Here is a 23,124-nt window from a genome sequence, read left to right on the forward strand (position 1 = left end):
CATTCCCGTGACTGCAATTATTTTTAGCTGTTTTTAAATACTGATTTTTAAATTGTGGTAACCTGCCCTGGAACCTGCTAGTGAAGGGCGGGTAATAAATTGAATACTACTACCAATAATCCCTGTTGGATCAAAGGTCCCATCAACTAAGTTCAAATTATGCACTACATTCCTTTGCAGAAACCAAATGAATGTTCTAGAAATATTTTGCATGTACCCACCATTTCAAGGAGGCCCCTCTCTAGTATCTGCATGCAAACATAACCTGAGGGGAACAGTCAGTACAAAAAATTACTCAATGAAATACGAGAAAAATATTGCAGCAGGCACCTTTTTTGCTTCAAAAACAGGCATGCAGAGCTTTTACTGGCCTAACCTTAACAAGATGAGAGTCTCATAGGCCATCTATTTCCATTAATTAGGCCTCTAGGCAGCAGTTCTCAGAGAGAGATGGGAAACTGAAGCACAAAATAATTATAACAAATTCCATTAACAAAATTGTTCGGTGTGAGGGCTTTTTCCAACTGCAGCTCTAGATGATATTAGTATACTCTAAGGAACAAATGTCCACAATACAAAGAAAGAATACCTTAACATTATGGAAAAACCTTCTACTTTGTTCTCCCTACTGCTATATAAAGGATAATTTTAATCACCATTTTTGTTCAAAGCTTCTAAAGGTATTTTTTTCTTTTACAATACAGACAGTTTCATGTAGTTATCCTTGATGTTGTGTCAGCAAGTCCTTTATAAACTGCTATTGTATTAAGATGTTTATCACTTGGTAATAAGAAGCAAAACAACATTTTTAAGAGTATGAGGAGGCATTTAAGACAAGCTAGTTAATTCAGAAAGGTGTATTATTCTGCCATCACTGCATTTTTTTAGTATAGAAAAAGGGGAGGAAAGATCCAATTCATAGATCTGATTTAACTGGTACTTATTACAATGGGAGTCCGATTAAGGGCTCAATGGATGATAGCTGGATCGCCACAATAGACAAAACCATTACACTGTACCATTCAACAACCTTCAAAGAAAAATTTACTGGGCAGCGTAACTGATCAATAAGCTTCATTTTAGCCAGCCAGCTGAATAACCCTTATGGCTTTGCTTTACTATAACAACTCTCTATCAGATATACTCCCAACAAATAGCTTCTGAAGTTATCTGCATTTACTAGACTGGTGGAGCTCTGCTTGTCTGCTACTGTCAAGAACTAATTCTACTCTGGGCGACATTTCAAACCACCAGAATTTCTCAGTGTGTGTCAAATAAAATTTCAAAACAACTTAAGACATAACTCTGTAATTTCCTACTTCAGCAACCCTCCACTGTGATAGTCCTTTGAAATTCCTGCACCTTTATACATAACAGGCAGGAAGTCCGTAAGATATATAAGGAAGGCGCCAGACGAACCTCACTGGGGAGAGCATCCCACAATTCTACATTCCTGTTTGGACAAAATGGACTGTTTCAAGAAGTGGCAGAGAGACATTTCTAGATTTGTCTGGCAGGGCAAGAAGCCCAGAATAAAATTTAAAATACTAACCGATGCAAAGGAAAGAGGTGGATTTGCCCTGCCAGACTTTAAACTCTATTATGAATCAGCAGCATTTTGCTGGCTGAAAGAATGGCTGCTCATTGAGAACACAGACATTTTGGATTTAGAAGGCTTTAATAACGTTTTTGGGTGGCATGCATATCTGTGGTATGACAAGGTTAAAGCACATAAAGCATTTAAAAACCATATTGTCAGGAAAGCATTGTTTAATGTCTGGATAAGATATAAAGACTTACTTGAAAACAAAACCCCAAGGTGGTTATCACCGATGGAAGCGAAGGCTCAGAAAAAGCTCAATATGGAGGCCAAATGGCCGAAATATTGGGAGATTTTGGAACAAGAAGGAGACAAATTGAAATTGCAGAGTTTTGAGAAACTAAAAGATAAAGTGCGAGACTGGCTTCATTACTATCAAATAAGGGAGGCCTACAATCTGGACAAAAAAATTGGCTTCCAGGTGGAAAAATCAAAATTGGAAACAGAACTGTTAGATCCCAAAACTAAGATACTATCAAGAATGTATAACTTGCTGTTGAAATGGAATACTCAGGATGAAACGGTTAAATCTGCTATGATTAAATGGGCACAAGATGTTGGACATAACATCATGTTTGCTGACTGGGAACAGTTGTGGACCACAGGTATGAAATTTACGGCATGTAATGCCTTAAGAGAGAATATTATGAAAATGATATACAGGTGGTACATGACACCAGTCAAGCTTGCAAAAATCTACCATTTGCCCGATAATAAATGTTGGAAATGTAAAGAGACTGAAGGTACATTCTTTCACCTTTGGTGGACATGCCCAAGGATTAAGACTTTCTGGGAGATGATCTATAATGAAATGAAAAAGGTATTTAAATATACATTTCTGAAGAAACCAGAGGCCTTTCTTCTGGGCATGGTCGGACAATTGGTGTTAAAGAAGGATAGAACTTTTTTTATGTACGCTACAACAGCAGCAAGAATACTCATAGCAAAGTACTGGAAGACACAAGATCTACCCACCTTGGAAGAATGGCAGATGAAAGTGATAGACTATATGGAATTGGCGGAAATGACTGGCAGAATCCGAGACCAGGGAGAAGAGTTGGTGGAAGAAGATTGGAAGAAATTTAAAGATTATCTACAGAAACTTTGTAAAATTAAGGAATGCTAAAATGATGTCGGAATGAAATGAAGCGGTTTTAGCAATAATGTTAAAAAGGAGTATGTAAAAATGGATTCCTAATAGATGAAAATATAAAGTTATAATATGTTAAGATAAAGAATTAAGATAAAAACAAAGAGGGAAAGGATTTGCTGAATTAACCATTTGAACTGGAATACAAAAAAGGGAGGTGTGAGGAGGTCAGGGAAACAAGTAAATGAAAGGCAAGGTATGGAAAGATGGATTTATTTTTAACTGTTTTTATTCTTTCTGTATTTTGTATTTTTTGTTTTCTTTTTTCTATTTCTTTATTACTTTTGTAACTTCTTCTGAAATTTTAATAAATATTATTTAAAAAAACAACAACAATTCTACATTCCTGTTCTCGTGTTACCACCTTCTGGACCTCACGTGGAAGAGACACACAAAGAAGGGCCTCAGATGATGAATGCAGAGTCCTGGTTGGTTTATATGGGGAGAGGTGGTCCTGAGCCACTTATTGCCAGTGCTTGCAAACCCCCTTTGGGCCAAGCAAATTTTTTCTCTGCCCCGCAACTGGTGACATAAGCAGGACAGATGGATGTGGCTTGGCCAAAATAGCCTTGCAGGCCAAAAGGGGAAGACTGGGAGGTCTAATTAGGCATCAGGCCGGAGATTCCACACCCCTGCTCCAGAGGATACTTTTCACCGATGAAGTTCAGATCATCAGATGTTTTGTTATAGGACTGGTTATGTATAGAGTAGACTTTTGGGGCTGAATTCAACTATTTAGGTGTGCTAGCAGGAGCCAGTAAAATGAACTCTCCCCCCCCCCCCCATGAAATGTTTGTGTTGGTGGGACAATTCAAAGTGTTGGTGGGACAATTCAAATCATTCCCTTTGAAATCAATGTGGCTTATAACATATTCTTCTTCTTTGGCGATCATTCATAGCCAACTAAGACTGTCTTCCATGAATAAGGTCTTAACAGTGTGTTACTCACAACTAACTAAAGTCCCGATGATTTCTGTGGGTCTTTCCTAAGCATGGCTAAGCCTAGACTCAACTCATTCTGTTTCAAGAATTTATTCAAAATCCCTTCTTGCATGAGATGAAATGTAATTGCCCACAGATAATTAGCCTATTGTCAACATGAACTTCTGCCTTCCCTTCCCTCCACACAATGCAGACTGTCAGCCCAACAGTTCCAAACCCATCAAGCCAAGACAGGTATTTGAGAAGGCTGTGGAAACAGAAGCATTATTGTTGCTTGCTGTAATGAGCCAGTGGAGAGAGCACCTTTGCCCTTTAAAGCCAGGAGAGAATATGTGCTTGGTTCTTGCAGTACTACTATGCCCCTTTCAATTTACCACATCATAAAATTAGAGCTACCCAAACAAAAAGACTGCAACAGTGACAAAAAGATGTGAACCTTTTTATCCATTCAACACAGTGGTTAAAGTCTTAAAACTGTCTCCAGGTTTACATTACAATTAGTTTTTGCTACCAAATACGTGCTTTGGAAAGCAGAAGCTTCTTACTTCTGAAAAGTTAAGAGACAGAAGCCCTAGTCTTAACTTTTCTTTCAAGGAAGTGGGATTGAGTCACATGGCCTTGTATTCCCAACCTGCACAATTCAGGGTTGAAGGTTAGAAAAGGATATACACATGTCACTGTTCCTAACTACTGTGCATTTAGTAGTATACGCAGCCTTCTCTCACTTTCAGCCTAACCTATGGAGGTTGGAAGGTCCATTTTTTAAAAAAAAAAAAAACCACACAAATATCCGTTAGGCGCATTTCTAACCCACTCTTCATCCTAGGGTACCAGAGTAAAATATAATAATTCAGCAAAAAAAATAGAACAATTAAAAATTCAATAAACAACCAACAAATTAACATATGCCATAAAACATTAATGCATTGAACATGATGATAATGAAAAGTTCAGATAAGAACTAACATTCCTCTTTAACCAGGTCTTTGGCTAATTAACATCTGATGCCCTTTTAAATGTGCTGTGGAATGAGAAATAATTGGGTTGTCTTTGTCCTTATTCTTATTGTGCACTTTTTTGGTTTTTATATTGTAATTTTATGTTGTGAACCACCCTGAGATCTAGAGGTATAGGGCAGTATACCAATTTATTGAATAATAATAAGAGGCAATTCACACATTTATGACAACAGGAGTGACTGCCTGCCTCTATGACAGGTAAAATGTGGGCTAGATTATGTTAATGTTAATTTGGCTGACTGACCAAACCCAGAGTACTTACTAATGGTTCCTCATTATCCTGAAAAAAGGGACAAGTGGGGTGCCACAGGGTTCTGTCCTGGGTCCAATGCTGTTCAACATCTTTATAAATTACTTGCATGAAGGAATTGAGGGGATGCTCATTAAATTTGCAGATGACACCAAACTGGGAGGGGTAGCTAATGCTACAGAAGACAGAATCAGAATCCAAAATGACCTTAACAAATTGGAGAACTGGACACAAGCTAACAAAATGAATTTCAATAAGGACAAATGTATGGTTCTGCACTTAGGCAGGAAGAACCAGATGCACAAATATTGCATGGGGGGCACTAGCAGTAAATGTGAAAAGGATCTAGGGGTCTTGGTGGACCACAAGCTTAACATGAGTCAACAGTGTGATGCAGCAGCAAAATAAAAAGCCAATGCTATTCTAGGTTGCCTCAACAGAAGCTTAGTGTCCAGATCAAGGAAAGTAATAGTAGCACACTATTCTGCCTTAGACCACACTTGGAATACTGTGTCCAATTCTGGGCACCACAATTTAAGAAGGATGTTGACAAGCTGGAACGTGTGCAGAGGAGGGCAACCAAGATGATCAAGGGTCTCGAAACAAAGCCTTTTGAGAAGCGCTTGAAGGAGCTGGGTTTAGCCTGGAAAAGCCTGCTTTAGCCTGGAAAAGAGGAGAGTGAGGAGATATGATAGCCATCTTCAAATATCTTAAGGGCTGGCACACGGAGGAGGGAGCATGCTTGTTTTCTCCTGCTCTGGAGGGTAGGACTCAAACCAATGGCTTCAAATTGCAAGAAAGGAGATTCCTACTAAACATTTAAGAGCTGTTCAGCAGTGGGATAGACTGTCATGATAAATAGTGGACTCCACTTCCTTGGAAGTTTTTAAGCAGAGATTGGATGGCCATCTGTCATGGATGCTTTAGCTGAGATTTAGCATTACAGGAGTTGAACTAAATGACGCTTGGTGTCCCTTCCAACTCCAAGTTTCCATGGTTCTATGATTCTGTGTATTGTTTCAGAACCACGAAGCCAGGAAAAGAAAGCGTTACCACACAACTGTAACTTTTCCATACAAAGCAAATTTCTCAGGTCTGCCCTTTACAAGCTAGAAGAAATCAAAGAGATAGCCATACCTACAACTTAGGACTGCAAGTGTAAAAAGAATGGCAATGTGGGCAAACATAGCAGGGTGGCCATTAGCAACTTTATTATTTACTTCCTGAGATATATGCATAATGGCAAGGTGGAGAACTATGGAAACATGCAATGCACTGCATTTTCTGTACAGTAAAGGGGGCAGATAATTACGATTACGGATGGAAAAGGTGTGTGTGAAAGGACTGAATAGCCCATTCTGGATCATATTAAATGAAAATGCCTCACCTGAAAATAATTACCTATGCTGTTTAATTGCATCATTTGTAAACACCAAGAGAAAATCAAGGGCTTATTCAGTTACAAAGAACTCTGTTAAGTACAGGGTCGATGTTTGTAGTTAGGACAAGTTAAACTTCACTGTCAGTTTTAATGCCTTTGATTGTCACGGTGAAGGTAAGCTTAAAATCACCAGAAAGGAAAAAAAGCAATGTGTGAAAAGTCCCTCAGAGAAGTATTCAGATTAAATCAAAATGTAAAAACTACAGCAAAAAGAGCCCATAAGTGGATAACTGAGGAGGGTCAGATTATTTATTGATTGGGGCTTAGGTTCATTCTCTTTCATTTGCTCTAATACTACATTACAGCATTTTCTACTCTTTTGATTCTTTTCACCTGCTGACTACAGTCTCTTTGCAAATCTATACCCTTCAACGGATTTCTTTAAAAAAACAAACAGGTAAGGCAATCTGTCAAATCTTCACGAAGTATAGAAATATGCCTCTTAGTCCAAAATCAAATCAGAGGAAAGCGAAACTATGATTTACAAACCCCTTAAATTGATGCAGTCACGACCCTTTCAATGGATGACACTTTATTTCAGTGGAAGCCAGGACTGCTTTGGACATTACTTGTCCCTACGTATATCCCCACTGCCGCAGGGCCAACTGCTATCAGGGATTTCAAGTTGTGCTGCTGTTACTCATTAGCAACAAAGGTTTGCCTCTTCAGAACATTAAACACTGTATCCATTCCAGCAAGTCACTTGCCCAGGGTTATCAGCAAGGCAAGCAGCATGCCAGGACTATCATTCTCTGACAAATAGGTCAGCATGGACGGATGAACTGCTAACGTTTTTGATCATTTTGTTTTGTTTTTGTCAGTCGTTGCTTAAAAAGTAACTGAATTTTCTGCTACAAGTGCAGAAAGTCAACTAACTCCATTTCCCATGCTTATGGAAAATACCAGAACTATCTTCTGATTAGAGCTGGGAAGGCTTGGGGGGGGGGGGAATGGAAAAATTGGGGGGGGGGAATTCCGGGGGTTTTCCAGGCCTTCCCATCTCTACTTCTGATACAGAAAACTGGTTGCTCTTCAGAAAAATAAAGGCTACATAGCATAATATGGCTGTTTTTTCAAGTAAGGGAATCCCTTACAATTAGAGAAATAGGAAGTGTTTTGAGATAGCAAATGTAGAGGAAACATGGAAGACCATTGTAATTTTGAGGAGTTCGATGACTTGTCTCTTTCCCTTTTACATCCCTGGTTTAAGGTTTGCCGATTCATGATACAGCGGTACCTCAAGTTAAGTACTTAATTCATTCCGGATGTCCGTTCTTAACCTGAAACTGTTCTTAACCTGAAGCACCACTTTAGCTAATGGGGCCTCCTGCCGCTGCCACACTGCCAGAGCACGATTTCTGTTCTCATCCTGAAGCAAAGTTCTTAACCCGAGGTACAATCTCTGGGTTAGTGGAGTCTGTAACCTGAAGCGTCTGTAACCCGAGGTACCACTGTAGTATAATTTGTTTTTCACACACCTGTGTCAGAAGTTTCCTGGGTCCCCTGTGTTCTAAGTGCTGATTGGCTAATGGGGAGGATACCCAGGTGTAGGAATTGAGTTGGAGACTCTCAGCTGCTCCGCATTCCTGTTGAGTCACACCCCTTGTCCTGCGCTGATCATGAATGACGCCTGCTAACCAGGTGCAATCAATCAGATTAAAGTGGGCTATAAAAGCTGTAGGCTGAAGGGGCTCAGAGAGCTTCTTCACAGATTGGGGTACCAGGTGCTGTGAGACTGTTGGCTGGGGTCTCTCTCATTGCTCTACCTGGAGCTCCGGGCAGCTGAAGGGGAGGATGTGTGTGACTTCTGTCTGGTATGCTATAACTTGTGTTTTGTATACCTGCTGCTATCTGTTAACCTTATGCAAATAAAGCATTACAGTGGTACCTCAGGTTAAGTACTTAATTTGTTCCAGAGGTCCGTACTTAACCTGAAACTGTTCTTAACCTGAGGCACCACTTTAGCTAATGGGGCTTCCTCCTGCTGCCGTGCCACCGAAGCACAATTTCTGTTCTCATCCTGAAGCAAAGTTCTTAACCTGAAGCACTGTTTCTGGGTTAGTGGAGTCTGTAACCTGAAGAATATGTAACCTGAAGCATATGTAACCCGAGGTACCACTGTACTTATTCTTCATCCACTGGTGTGCTTATTGGCTACAGATCTGGAAAGAATGCTGCCTTTGGCAGAACAGCAAAGAGGCCTTGAAAACAAAAAATATGGCAGGTCACATTGGCCTGTGGATCAGAGGGTCCTCACTCCAAGATAAGGAAAAGGGACACAGTTATGTTATTCAGTCACCTGAACAGGACAATGAGGAACACAATTTATGAAGACTGCTACTTTAGAGCTTAACAAGATTAATTGCATAATAAAGAGGAATTTACACAGAAAGGTGAACTTAAACTGAATTGGTACTATTTGCTATGCTGCAGGAGAAAATTCACCTAGGAACCAAACTCCCACATAGAAACGCATACTAACTCGATACACAATAAGACTGCTATCCATTTCCTTTTTAAACAGCCTCCAGCACAAGTTCCGTAGAAGAGGCCTAATGAAATTTATTCGTTTGAGCCAAGTAGGGTAAGTGTATTGATAAAAGAAAAAAGAAAATGGATAATTCAAATTAAGTACACATGCAGAAGAGAGCTATTTCTGTAAACAAGACTGCTGTAATTTTTTTTTCCATTCTGGTTCTTTTCGTATTATCTGTGGCAACAAAAGTGAGCTAATAACTTGAAGGCCAGGCTGAGCTCTAAGCTTAACCATAGGGCACTTACACTTTTCACCAAAAGATACAATAGCTCAATAAGCAAAGCAGCTCTTAATGTCCAGAATTTCATCTCCACCCTAGGGAGTACAGAAATGTTGGCTTGGTTTACCAGCTGATTGTTTAAAGCTAACTCCTCTGTTCTGCAATGCCCATCAGAACATGCAGAGGACTTGGAAATAGGTATGGTCTTCTTTAACTTGAGAAGGTAAGCACTTAGGGAGTTCCTGACTCTCATTAAAGACACATCAATTAAGAATAAGTAGCTCTAAGCAGGAAACTAGAAGAACTTGATCAGGTGCTCTATTACTCCAGCTACAATCCTTTTATCAACTTCATAAGAGATTAGCCAACTAAGTTATACTCACTCGACCTACTAAAATCAATGGATAAGTGAGCCATGACTAACTTTGATTTTAATAAGTATATTCACAGTATGAATTAGTCAGATATTACCTGAAGCTTTTGGGGTCCTGCTGTATTCCTAAAGTAACGTGTTTGCAAAATTACCTTTCTTTTGTATTGTTCAAATATACATTAAAAGCAAATGGCCCCACCTGTCCTCATCAGGACTCCAAAAATGATTTACTATTGATGCTGCCACAGAGACTGTCACTTTACAGATAGGTCTCTGCACATTGGTGGGGCATTTAGCTCCATTCAAAACAATTTTCAGTCACCACTGCCAGACAGTAAAACTACTAATAAATATATAACATCTCCCCACAGTGTTTCTAGTTCACACTAAATACTTTGAAGAACTCCAAGTGAGTCTTTACGCTAGATTAGGGTAGGCAATGTGGTTCCTTCCAGATGTTGCTGGAGTCCAACTCCCATCAACCCATCCCATCATCCTACTGTTTATGCTAGCTATGGCTGAGAGAAACTGGGATTCCAACATCTAGAGGGCACCATGTTGTCTATCCCAGCACTAAATAGGTTTTCTCATTATTAATTCCTCAAGATTCTCTAGTTTGTATGCAAGCATTAACTGCGGACAGCAGAAAACCGGTTCTGATTACTCTAGCTCTACGTAGAAAAGTGTTCACAGAACCAACATTTAATGTCATGCCCTCTGCTTTTTGGATAGCCGCTATACGAAATTACCCTTGGAACAGCATTGTTGTGCCTTTTGTAAAACTAGCACAGAAGATGTTATCCATTATATTATTCAGTGTCCACTTTACAAAGGTCCCTATGAAAAATACTGGCCGGAGTTTAGTTGCAGGAAGAACTTTGCATGTCTTTGATGTTTTGATAGTTTTCATTATATTACATTTTGTGCTTCTTAATTTACACTGACAGCCAGGAAATTAAGACCTAAATTTGAGACTCAACTCCGGTTTGTTTATTTTGCTTCCTATTTTGCTGAGGTTTATAGCTAAACAAATATAATTAGTACTTACTCACCACTAGACGCTTGACACTGATACCACTGACAGAACTATTCCCTCCAATTTGTCATGGGATTGAATGACAGCATGTTTCATAACATTAAAAAAATGAAATTTAGATTTCCATTCACTTAGGGATTTTGAAGAGCAGTTGCTGTGCATCATTATGTTGGTCTGTGCAGCCAGACACATATACCAAGTGCTAATTTCATCATACTACTTTCTAGCCAAATCTTCAATGTCAGTTTCACAGACTCATTCAAATGTCTAGATTAGCCAGAGATTCCATAAACCCCAAGTGCTATACAAAAATATGTTGCTGCAAGCTTTGGAAAGCTCCAGCACTTACTTGGGATTCCATTTTATCCAGGCAGCCCACAGAGTAAAAGTGAACATACAGATATGCTGTTAAATTTAATTGTAGTACAGCCTAACAATTTTTTCCTCGGTTGGGGGCTGCTCTTGTAAATGTAACTTACCACCTATGCTACAAGTATTTACTAAGAATCGGAATGTTTGCCTTTCTTCTTCTGCCCCTTCTCTCCTGCCCACACATACATAAAGATCAGCTTCTCTTCTTTAAAATTATTCAACAGTACATCAAAATTTTAATTCAGTTATTCCTACTCCCCTGGCGTTGTGCTACACAGTAAAGTGTGCTCTGCTTTTAAGCTGCCTAGCTAAATCTTGTTGCATATGCATTATAGAAATTAGACTTTGAACAGAATTTTAAAACAGCATATTAGAATTCAGATAGACTTGTTCTGCAATTATAGAACTATTCAGGTTTCTACTAGTAATAAAACACTAATAATCTTACAAAAAGTGGGAAGCTGATGTAGCATGTTTTCTTAGCTCTAAAAGTTTAAGGATTTTTATCATTTAATCCAGTGTTCCTTCTTATTGCTTATAATGAGAAGGCTGCAATCCGATATCTTAGGGGTAGTGTGCCTCATCTAAGGAGGGAGGGAGAAAGAGAGAGAGATCTGGCTTTTCGTGGTTTGAATGTGGTCACAACATTTTTCTCCTGTATCCAAAGAATAAGAAATGTAATATTTATCCAGGATGTTCAGGAAGAAAACCCTATAACGAAAAGAAGTCCATGTAAACACAGAGCAGCACCAAGTCTGGAAAACAAGTCCAAAAGTATGGAAAGATCAGAAATCAGTTTGAATGAAAAAGAGAGATGCTAGCTTAAATACAGAGAGCAACCAAATGCCAAACAGTTATGGAACCCCTAGCAGACTGAGCTTGAAGAGAGGGAAAAGGGAGGCAAACACCAGCTAATGAGAAGATGGAAAATGTGGACTTTTCAATCAGCATCATATTTGGGAAGCACTGGGTCTGTATAAATTCAGTAAGAAAGATTAAGTGATATTAGGAAATAAAATAACTAATTTATCCAAACTGCACTCCCACAACCACAAGGGAAACATCTGTGAAAAGCATATCTCATTCTCTGACAATATAGCACTCTCTTCAACAGTGGATTTAAACAATGGGGTTGTTGTTTTTAACCATTAAACATATTGTTTAATGTATGCAAATATTTTTGTTAAATGTGCATTCTTTATGGAAGAATATGCTGCAACACTTGCACTAGATTCACTAGAAACCAGCTCTCTATAACATCCGAACAACTGGATAAAACAAGTTTTCACAACACTGGCAGTGTCCAGGATGCACCAAATTTTGCAAAAACATCAAATCCTTATCTTAGCTACTTACAAATAAATACTTGGTTGAAGTTGTTAAAGAGCTCAAAACAGAGGCTGAAATAATCCATATGTTATTCAGTACCTGCTTAGGTATATATTTAAGTCATTATCACAGCATCCCATTGTGTCTGTGTATTTGGGATCATGTGGTACATTCTAACCCCAGTTATGAGAACACTCATTTCCCCATCATAAATATTGGTTTAATTATGTTTATAATGTATTTTTGGTAAATAAAAATGGAAAAACTAGAGAATCAGTTGCTCAAACATAGAACCACCCAAACAAAAGGAAGAAAGAACACTATTTCAACCTAACCTATGTGTTAATTCAGGCTTCCTCAACCTCGGCCCTCTAGATGTTTTTGGCCTACAACTCCCATGATCCCTAGCTAGCAGGACCAGTGGTCAGGGATGATGGGAATTGTAGTTTCAAAAACATCTGGAGGGCCAAGGTTGAAGAAGCCTGTGTTAATTCATACAATGAATGAGTAGGAAGTGTCAAGGTTTATTGTGGCTCAGTGTGTTTGGGAAGTTATGGAGGAAACCAATATGAATAATGATCATTGTTTGGAATTCAGGATTGGCATAGACATGGTTTCTATGTGGATTTTTAAGAAGGCTGGTTCAGAACCATTTAGGCATAAATAACCAGAAACTGTTGGGTCTTGAGCTGAGTTTCAAGATCCTGAGCAGATTTCTGAAAACGTTGGTATAAGGTATACTAGAAGCAGCTTTTCAGGCTACTCCTGAATAGGAGAAGTAACTGGAATACAATTCCATGGTGGACAGATTAATGCAGTAAGGAGCACAAAGCAGCCTTCTAAAAGGTCAGGCATATGTTGGAGGGGAAGTTTTAATGGAATACCAATGACAAACAGCTATAGTTAAAAGTGTTCTCAAGAAGGCTAAACAATATAGCTGGAGGCAAGTTTGTGGAAGCCTCTTTATAGATACACCAATTGTGTTGCTTTACAGGCAGATAAGGAAACTGAATGTTATCCAGTATTTTAGCTTTGATTACTGAGGATAAGAAGCTGCATATAGCGAATGTAGAGAAAACTGAGGTGCTGGTGGCTGCTAGAATGCACAAATGTCTGCATACACACTCAATAGGAATGTGTTCATAGCAAGATGGATAAAGTGACCAAGAGGAAATTAAATTGAAGATTTAAGTAAGTTAGGAGAAATTGGGAGGGTTGTGGGATTCTAATTTTATCAGCGCAAAACTGTGGGTATGGTGTTTTCTAGGGAGATTACATTCTAGGGAGATTACATTGAATCTTTTTTGGAAAACAGATACATATAGTCTCAAGTTACAATTTTCTAAGTCTCATATATATACACATACACACACAAACACACACTTGGAAGCAGCGTATTTTGTATACAATAAATAGATGTAAAGTGTTACCAAATCCAATGAAAGAGCTTTTTAGGTAGTACATGATGGTGGATAGGAAAACACTATTGATGTTCTAGTGTGCATTTATTATATCTATTAAGAAGTACTGCTGTCAGGCACATGTATCTGCCTCAGGGTCCTTATTGTGGAAACTTAATGCTATTCATACAAAGACTGTGGTATAAGGTGTGATATAATGTGGTGCAAAATCAGAATGCTCTTTAAATGCCTGGTTGTTTGCTTTATGTGTGGGAATGGGTGCTTTTGATCTGGGTTGTGAGTTGAGAGGTAAAAAGTCATTGTAGACCAGTAGGGTCCAAGAATAACCATAAAGAATATTTTTTCCTGGTGGGATGAATGGTGATTAACATATACAGAAGGGTCCTGGAAGCCATGGCATGCACAGATGAGTATAGCTTTTCTATGTCCCAATGTTTAGGATTCAACTATCCAATTGAGTTTCAATAGCAATGGTGAGCATGGTGGTTATGAAATATAATTTGTTACTTTTTGGGGGGTGGGGGAGATTCTGAAACACAATATTACCTTTCAAAGAAAAAGTTGGCTTTTAGTAATCTAAGGATGTGAGACCCAGTAGGGCACTGGGCTTAAGTCACACCTTGTCTTGGTTGTTGGCGATTGAGAATAGGAGTATAGGATGCAAGTGCAATCTGGGAAAGGAAATATGGTTGCCGAATTCAGAATTACAGTTAATGGGTCTTTGAGTCTGTTAAACTTCTGTTAAATTCTAACTCACGTAGCATTTGCTAGTAATGAGATAGCAGATCAGACAGCCAAGGACACTTTGGGGTATAAAGACTTGACACTGTGTTGCCTTTGTCCTCTCTGAAAGTAAAATGTTGGGTCAAGCGGATGAGTGATGATCAAAAATTATGGAAAGCAGATCTCACAAGTGAGAGGTAATTTTCTTTGGGGAGATTTCTGGATATTTAACCAGCAGCAAAAGATGAAACAAGTGGGCCTGTTTAGGATTTTGGCATGGCACTGTACGTTTTTGGAGTAATTTATTCAATGTCAGATAGACTGACACTTTTCTTGTGAAATCTGTGAGTTGGAAGGAACAGTTGACCATGTGGTATGGGATTGCTTGAGATACAGGGGATAAGAAGAAGCCTATCCCCTGGAAGCTGAATGGCTTGGGCATTATACATTCATCTTTAAGACTTTTGCAGGGGAGGGGGCAATATTTGAGGTCCAATGCTATCAATTTTGTGGACATTCTTAGGTGATACAGTACTATACTTTTTGAACAACTGTAACTGAGTATTATTATAGCAAGAGTCTGGCAATAACAGACACTCTCCTTTTTGCTATTAAAATCTGAGGAGGAGAGGGAGATTTCAAGTTGTTTGTTTGCTTCTACTGTCCTAAGTTTTGCACCCACCTTGTGTTTGTATCTCTGGCAATGAAGATGACATATCATTTGGAACCTGGAAGGATTTTTTTTAAAAAAAAAATCAACCAGCTAATTAGCACTGGACACATCACATTTTTCACCTTTCCCAGGGCCAAGGAGGACTCAGTTGCACTTGGTTGCCTAATAATTCATCACAACTTGGCAGATGTGCTGGTGGTGGATGAAGAGCCAGGGAGCTGATTAAAAGGCAGGAAATATCACTTGTGGCATATAGAAGAAGTTAGGACAGCTAGCTGACCTGTTGTTGCTTTGATAGTGGGGAAAATGTCAGACAGGTAGCATTGCTGGGTGGCTGTCATATCCTCACAGAATGTTAGCAGACTTGTCAACAGGAGCAGCTCAGCTCTGTGCCAGCCCCTGGAGGCCATTTTTGGTGGGACAGCCAGGCCACAGGGGCAAGAGCTCCATCAATGGCCTAAATTGTTTGGGCAAATCTTGTGTAATTAATACCTTGCCTATTTAATTCAATTAATAAAACTGTTTCCCATTACAATCCAATTAATTTGTGTGTCTTCCAATGGTACTCACAAATCACTAGTAATTATACACCCAACATGGGTTTACCCAAGGCTTTTTATTTGCACTTGAGCAGATATCCTCAAGCACAAAACAAACATACATTGTAGCATGTACAAAAGGGAAAACCGGCTCCAAATGCAGCTGGTCTTTCAAAGGACAGCAAGAATTAGCCCTATAATTTACCACTTTAGAGAACTTTAAGCCATATCTGTAAACCATGTGCTGCAGCCTTCAAACCAGACGCAATGTGTAAAAATCTTGCAGTAATTATGAATAATCAAGTACGAGAAATACTCCTTTGTTGCAATACTGCTGCTTCCCCACTTTGAGATTTTAAGGCAGAGCGGGTCAATAAATTACCTAAATAAATAACATGTTAATACCATACTGACACGTATCGGCCATAGAAAATTTCTATCTTCCGCAAACAGCTTTGCTAATATTTCCATGTTAAGTATTTATGGGGAGAAACTTGTTTTCACTGTATTCTATGGGCACAACATACTTAATACAGGAGTCCCATCCAGCAAACAATTACACTAATATTCTATTCCCAATGTGAACCAATGCCTTGGTTACCACTGCAACCCTGAAGGCCATTTAATCACAACTGCAAATTTTTCAAGCAAGTGCTCTCATTGTGATCAATACCAAACAAATGCAAGACTATCCTTCTGTTTACAACTCTATAATCAAATAATAGGAAACAAGCTGCCATTGCTGCCTACTTCACAACCTTATGTGAACAAGTGAATACAGTATAGGATTACAATATCCGTTTAGAATTGCAATCCTAGACACATAATTGCTATCAAAAGTCCTGTTCATTTCAGCAGAACTAAAACTACCATATTTAAAGTCTAAAGTCGCCTCCAGATGACTCATTTATTTAATATTTTATTTCATAAAATTTAGATGCTGCTAGATTGTAAAAAAAACTCAAGAGTTTACAAAAGGAATAAAATTATCAATAAAAAGAGTTAAAAACATTCAAAAGAAAATAAAATCAACAATAAGCTAAAAACAAATTAAAACTTGTCAACAATCTACATTTATGAGTAGGCCTATATAATCAATAATGTTTTAGCAGGTGCCGAAAAGAGTATAGTGAAGGCAGCTGCCTGATGTCAATAGGAAGTGAGTTCCAAAGTGTGAGAGCCGACACACTAAAAGGCCGATTTCTTATAAATGCAGAACAAGTATTATGTGACACCTTTCCGGATCCAGTTTATCATGCATTTATTAATTTGTCAAACCTTGCGTTAAACCAGCTCTTTGTTGAGCCTCCATTCTGAGGGTCTGCAGGGAGGTGAGAGGGCACTGCATCATGAATCATTGTTACCCGGTGCTACCTGCCCACCCACCCCCATCACCTTTCTTTGCTATAAAAAGACCGATTTGGAGAGGGAGGCGGGGAGCAGGAAAGAGACAGCAGCTCCCTTTCATTCAAGTTCATTCGTGCAAGCTGCGTTTGCTGCTGCGCGACCGAATCCCATCCAAAAAACAAAACCATGCAAGAAGCACCCCAAGTGACCAAACCGGGTTATCCCCATCCACACCACCCCTGTCAGCGTGTGCACCGTTCTCCAAAACCTGCCCTTCTTTTGATTTCCTGTTTGCGGAAGTCACGCTCTAAATAGGCGCGCGCACAAGACACATTTGCACAGCCCCTAAATAAATGCAGTGAGACGACGACAGCCTGGGCAAATGCATTCAAATTCCTGGAATTGGGCACGCGGGGGGGGGGGGAGCGAGCATGTCCACACACTACTCATCTGCGTTTTCAGACCAGCGCCTAAGAAATGGGAAGTGGGTGCGGGGTGGGGAACTGAAGCACCACATGAGTAGGGATATCGCCGCCCTTCTTTGCACTTTTGCTCCGTGACCCCGCCGCCGAGGGCAGCCCGAAAGCCACGCGCCCGAGCTCTCCACAAGCCCCGCGGCGGCGGCGAGAGGAAGCGCGCACTGCTTAAGTCCCAGTTACTATTACTATACCCGGCAGCAAGAGTGGAGCGGGAAAGGGAGAGGAGGGCGGCGCGCTACACACCCAGGAGGAGACCGTCCATGTCAAAGATGAGGTGAGTGACGGGCTGAGGCGACGTCGGAGGAGGAGGGCAAGCGGGCGAGGCCATAGCGCTGCAACAGCGACCCCCGCAAACAGCAGAGCGATAAAAGACAGCGCCAGGCTCGCGGAGGGAGGGAGGGAAAGGGGGCGGAGCGCTGCGGCGAGGAGATGGGCGGCCGGAGAGGCTCTGCAGTGCGCGTGCGCCTCTGGCGGTTCCACTCGCGTCCCGCAGATTGTTGGGGAGGGAGCGGGGGACAAGGGAACACCGAGCGGTGGTTTGCTGACTTGTTGCGCATGCGTGCCTGCGCTGCCCGGCGGCTCTGCTTTTTCCGAGGCGAGGAGCTCAAGCGTCGCGGTGGCAATTTCAAGATGGGGAGGAACGGGAAAGGGCGTCCGGTTTCGCTGCGCGCGTGCGCACAGGATGGGGACCATTAGCATTTCGGCGGCCGCTGCTGCAAACGCGCCTTTGGGAAGCGAGGCTGCGGGGGAGAGGGATAGATAAATAAATGAATAAATGCTGCGCTGGAGAAGGAGGGGAGGGGGGCTTCGCCATCGACACACAATGCACAAATGCGTAGTGCACGCCTCAAATGGAGTTGCGTCGTATAAACCAGAAGCAGCCCAAGGAGGCATAACAGGTCGACGCTAGGGCATGGATACAGGGAAGTAGTAAGCGGCGTTTTAGATCCCGCACGTTTTAATCCCAAGTAAATGAATTTGGGAACGCAGCGCTAAGGTACAATAGTGTTTAACTTCGGGGTGTTTTCAGGTCAGCGTGAAGGCAGCGTGTTCCAAAAGTAGTAGTATGCAAAGGGTGAGAGCCGCGGCTGCTTACGTGGGAGCAGGTGGAGCTCTCTAACCAGGAGTGCTAATGTGGTTTGAACTATGTGCTTTTCTTTGGGTGCAGAGTTGCTACCTAACAGTGCAATCCTATACATGTCAGTTTAGCAGTAAAACCCAGGTCAGCAAGCTTAGGATTTCACTTTTGCATGTCAGAAATTAACGATAAAAGACTTCCAAGGTTGCAGTCCTAAATACACTTCTCAGGAACTGAGTTGAACACAGGCATGTGTCCTTAGGAGCAAACGTGCAATCTGCTCAAAAATAAAGTTGCCTAATTTCACACACACAGCCAGCAGCTCCCCACCCCCACCCCTTCATTTCGTTATCTCACTATCGTCTGAATCCCATCTTTGCCCCCGAGTAACTCAAGGCATTTATAACGGGGTGTTTCATTTATCCACAAAACAGCTAAATATTGAGATAGGTTGAAAGATTGTGAAATGAACTCTAAGGCTGCAGTGCTAAAAAACCTCATCAGTAAGTCTCTTCAGTGATGCTCCCTTTTGAATGAACTGTAAGCTACCCAGTGAGTTTTAGAGCTGATCAGGAACTTAAACCTTGGATTTGTGTACAGACACACACATCCCAACACCACATCTACCTTTACAGGAGGATGGTCTTTTATTCTGAGAGGCACATTGTGTGGTGGATTGAGCAGCAGTTGCCAGCTTTTGGGGTCCTTGGGGCACCGTTGCATACTGAAGAAACTGCCATGATGAACACCACACCCCACTACAACCAAGGACACACTGCAACCTATTCAGCCTCCAATGGAATATTTGTTCAAGTCTGATTTTAGTGGTGGGAGAGGACCCCTCAAGAAGCAGGGAAGACTTCTGTGGGTATTTGAGTGCCTGCAGGTACCTCACTGGCAACCCCTGGTTACTGTGATGATTGTGATTACATTGTGATAATAAAATGGGCGGAACTCATGAGCTCCTTGGGTGGAATTCATGAGTGCATTTAAAGCACTATGATACCATTTAGCCATAGCTTCCCCCAAATAATTATATGAACTCTAGTTTGTTAGGAGTGATGAGGGTTGTTAAGGAGACCTCCTGTTGCCCTCCCAGAGCTACAAGTCCCAGAATTCACTATGAAGAGGGATTGATGGTTAAACCACTCTGGGAATTGTAGGTCTTTTAGGGTCTCCCAACAGCTCTCAGCATCCTTGACAAACAACAGCTCCCAGATGTATTTCTATCAAGACTTTATGTGGTATCATGGTGCTTTAAATGTATGGCATGAATGTAGCAAAGGATTGGCTGAAAACGGTGCAGGTAGAAAATTAAATGCATGTGAATGAATTCTCTACATGCAGTCGGTCCTTTTAGAAGGTGTCATCTGTATAAAATTGCTTGGGGAAACAACTCCCTTCTGCACTATTCTGTTAAAATAGAGATGGAACATAATAGGTTATAATGTAGCACCCTCTCCCTCACCAAAATATCTTATTGAGTGTTTGCTACATAATAATTATATGTTTTGGATCTTGGCTTTGATCCAGGGAACAAGGGACATATTTATGGGCCATTGCTGCCGCCAGGAAACAAACAATCACGAGTGCCTGCTGTTGCATAGTAGTAACATTTATAGGTAACTACTAGCTTCATTTGTGGAACAGTCAAATTGGACTGTGGACTTTAACCACTGTATTCTTCTTGCTTCCCTTTTTTAGAGGGAAATGTTTTTAAATGTGTTTGTTTTCCTCTGGAAGAATGCCAGTCATTGCTTTGAGTATGGGCAGGGCTTGCCACAGAGAGAGAAGGAGAGATTAAATTGGTTTCCACAAGTTCAGGTTGGCTGTGTGGGGCTGTTTTCACAGAAGAGGTAAGATAATGACATCAATGAAGCTTCAAAGTGTGCCGTGTGCTATTCTGTCATTTCAGATTCTGGACTTAATGGTCTTACTGGGCAGGGAGTAGGATAGGGGAGTCTCTAAGTGGTAACGTATATTACTTTTTTGTTCTTCAAAATGCTTTGTTTTTGGGATGTGAGGGCGATCTGGCTGCGACATCTGTCACCCCATTGATCGCCAGGGTTGATTCGGCTGATCTGGCTGGCTAGGTGGGTGTCCCCTTCCTCCCTCACCGCTCCACGTGCGTCCCTCCCAAAGCTGTGCGCTCGGTGGAAGAGGACGACCATCCCAGATAGAAGGAGTGTACCGTTCTTCGGTCAAGGGTATACGATAGCTGCGCTCCCCTGCTAGAACCTCCAAACAAGCCCAAAATGCTTTGTTTTGGGGCCCTCCTCATTCTGCTGAGTGAGGCCCAGGACATCTTCTACCCAGGTCTTCCCTTGATGGCACCACTGAAAGCATGTTTTGTATTTGCTGCTTTCACAGAAAACAGCCCTCAGGGTGAAGTAAATGCAGCTGCCCAGCAAATGAGCCCCAGACCTGGAGGTTATCGCTAGAAAATTCTTTTATGTCCAAGCAATCCCGAATATGTCATCTAGCTTTTATCGGAGCGATGCCTACAACTTGATAGCATGGCACGAATACAGAAAACTTTTCCTTAGGATATAATGAGGCATGACCTGTTTCAATAACAGTTGTGGGAACATTCGGTGTAGGGAGAGAAGTAGAATAACATCTAATGAGCTGTAGCTAATGAGCCATACCCCTTTACCTGTTGTGTGCTCGGTGAGATAGATGGACATGAGCTACAGAAATATAATCTTGTATTTATTCTCTATTGGCAGGTCACATCTGGAAACTCATTTATATTTTGCCCCATATGTGCAATGCTTTAGAAGTATCTTGCTTTAAAGCATTTAAATTTTATCTCATCAGCTTTCAACATGTAATGTGCAACCCGATCCTATGCATGTTTACTTGGAAGTAAGTCCCACTGTGTTGATTGGCATTTTCCTGCAGTAAGAGGATTGAAATCCTACTTGGCATTTAAATACCACCTTTCAATGGCCAAAAAAACCACTAGCCAGGCAGTTTTGGAAGAAAAGGAAAATTTTCTTTTTTAAAAAAATATGCCAAAAAACGCTTCTAATAAAATCAAAATAATCAAGGGAGATAATTAAATCAGAGGACAAGGAGAGGAAAAACAACACCAGGAATAACATAATCTTCCATGCCTATTAATTTAGCTAAAGAAAGATGTCTTGCAGTACAATATTATGTGTTCCTACTATGCCCAATGAGGCCATACACCTAGTTAAAATTACAGTCTGAAGAAGCCTTCTAAAGATTCTAAGATACTAAACTTGGTAGACCCTACTAGAGAGCCATTCCCTAGAAATTCCCATAGCTGTTTTTTCATCACAATAGGACATGGGTACACAACATGGTGCTCTCTGGTGGTTGGACTCAACTTGACCAGCATGGTCAATAGTCAGGGATGCTGGGAGCTATCTCTGCAGTACGACATGTGCTGAACATGCATCTGTCTAACAGACACTAAAGACAGTGAAGATGACACAAGGTGAAGGTGACATAGGGGAACAATGTCATCTTACACTATTTAATGGAGCAAAAATACAGACTTATTTTGGAACAGGTCTTCTATAAGATGATGGTGATCACAACACAAAAATACAAAATGAGAACACAAAATACATGTTGGCATCCATCTGTCTCAAAAGACAGTGGAGTGTGCCTCTAGGGGCAAAGTCAAACCGCTGGAGAATCACAGCACCCACCATGGCTGCCGAGACCCATAACTCATAACTGCTGGCTCCCATGTTGCTTTTGCTGCAGGGCAATGTGTATGGAGCTCCTGGACTGCCCAGATGACAATACCGTTTTCTGGCCTCAGTGATGTGCTCCAAAGGAAAGCAGACCAATACATTTGGCACCAGGTTGGGTGAAGGAGTTGCCAGAAAGAGGCATACAAGACACCACCCAACCATCTTAGGGACTCCACTCTTGTGTAGGGTTTACTCCTTTGCTTTTTCTTCTTCCAAGTATGTGCCACAAGGCTGTGGGTACAAATTTTTCCTTGGGTTTACTCCCAAAGCCTTTCTTACGAAAGACTATAGCCTCAAGGCAATGGAGGCTTAGAATCAGAGTTTTCCTTTTCCTGGGCTACCTTCCCAGGTTTACAAGCCCCATCTGCTCCTCATTTCCCTTTACAGCACATGCATCAACTGCCTTCTTGACTCTTGGAGGCACTGTTAGTCTTCTACTGTCTTCACAGGCAGAGGAAGTTCTTAACTCACCGAGAGTTTGAGACTCATTGGCTATCCAGTCAAAGCTATTCCCAGGGTGTGGCTGCTGTCACATGCTGACAGCTTCTAGGAGCCAAAGGTGAGAACTGAGTGCATGTTGAGGAGCCAAAGGTGGACAAACTTTCAAGAACTTCTGTATGTACTGATGGGCTAACACAGCTTTTGGGTGTGTAGAGGCAGTTTGGACCTGTGTTCAGTGTAACATGTGAACAATCCTAGAATTATGGCATATCAAGTGGTAGTTTCCTCTTTGGAGCAGATCCAAAGCTCATAGAATCATAGAATCATAGAGTTGGAAGAGACCACAAGGGCCATCGAGTCCAACCCCCTGCCAAGCAGGAAACACCATCAGAGCACTCCTGACATATGGTTGTCAAGCCTCTGC

At 41.1% G+C, this 23,124-nt stretch overlaps 2 protein-coding genes across 5 annotated transcripts in view; one reads left to right on the top strand and one right to left on the bottom strand.

Moving 5' to 3' along the window:
• The window catches only part of PUDP (pseudouridine 5'-phosphatase), a 61,700-nt gene extending 43,752 nt beyond the window's left edge, over positions 1 to 17,948 (bottom strand). Inside the window, exon 1 of the mRNA XM_083612200.1 lies at positions 17,694 to 17,948. Coding sequence (XP_083468326.1) covers positions 17,694 to 17,778 — 85 coding nt within the window. The 5' untranslated portion in view covers positions 17,779 to 17,948. The remainder of the gene's footprint in view (positions 1 to 17,693) is intronic.
• The window catches only part of STS (steroid sulfatase), a 107,586-nt gene continuing 102,058 nt past the window's right edge, over positions 17,597 to 23,124 (top strand). For 2 of the 4 annotated variants that reach the window (XM_083612135.1, XM_083612137.1), the window contains exon 1: positions 17,597 to 17,724. The gene's annotated coding sequence lies outside the window, so the exon portion shown is untranslated. Of the gene's footprint in view, positions 17,725 to 20,046; positions 20,385 to 23,124 lie in introns of those variants that run through there. The other 2 variants (XM_083612136.1, XM_083612138.1) reach the window with 1 other exon arrangement.

Source organism: Podarcis filfolensis (genome assembly GCF_964270895.1).
Source record: "Podarcis filfolensis genome assembly, chromosome: 4".
In the NCBI taxonomy this organism is placed as follows: Eukaryota; Metazoa; Chordata; class Lepidosauria; order Squamata; family Lacertidae; genus Podarcis; species Podarcis filfolensis.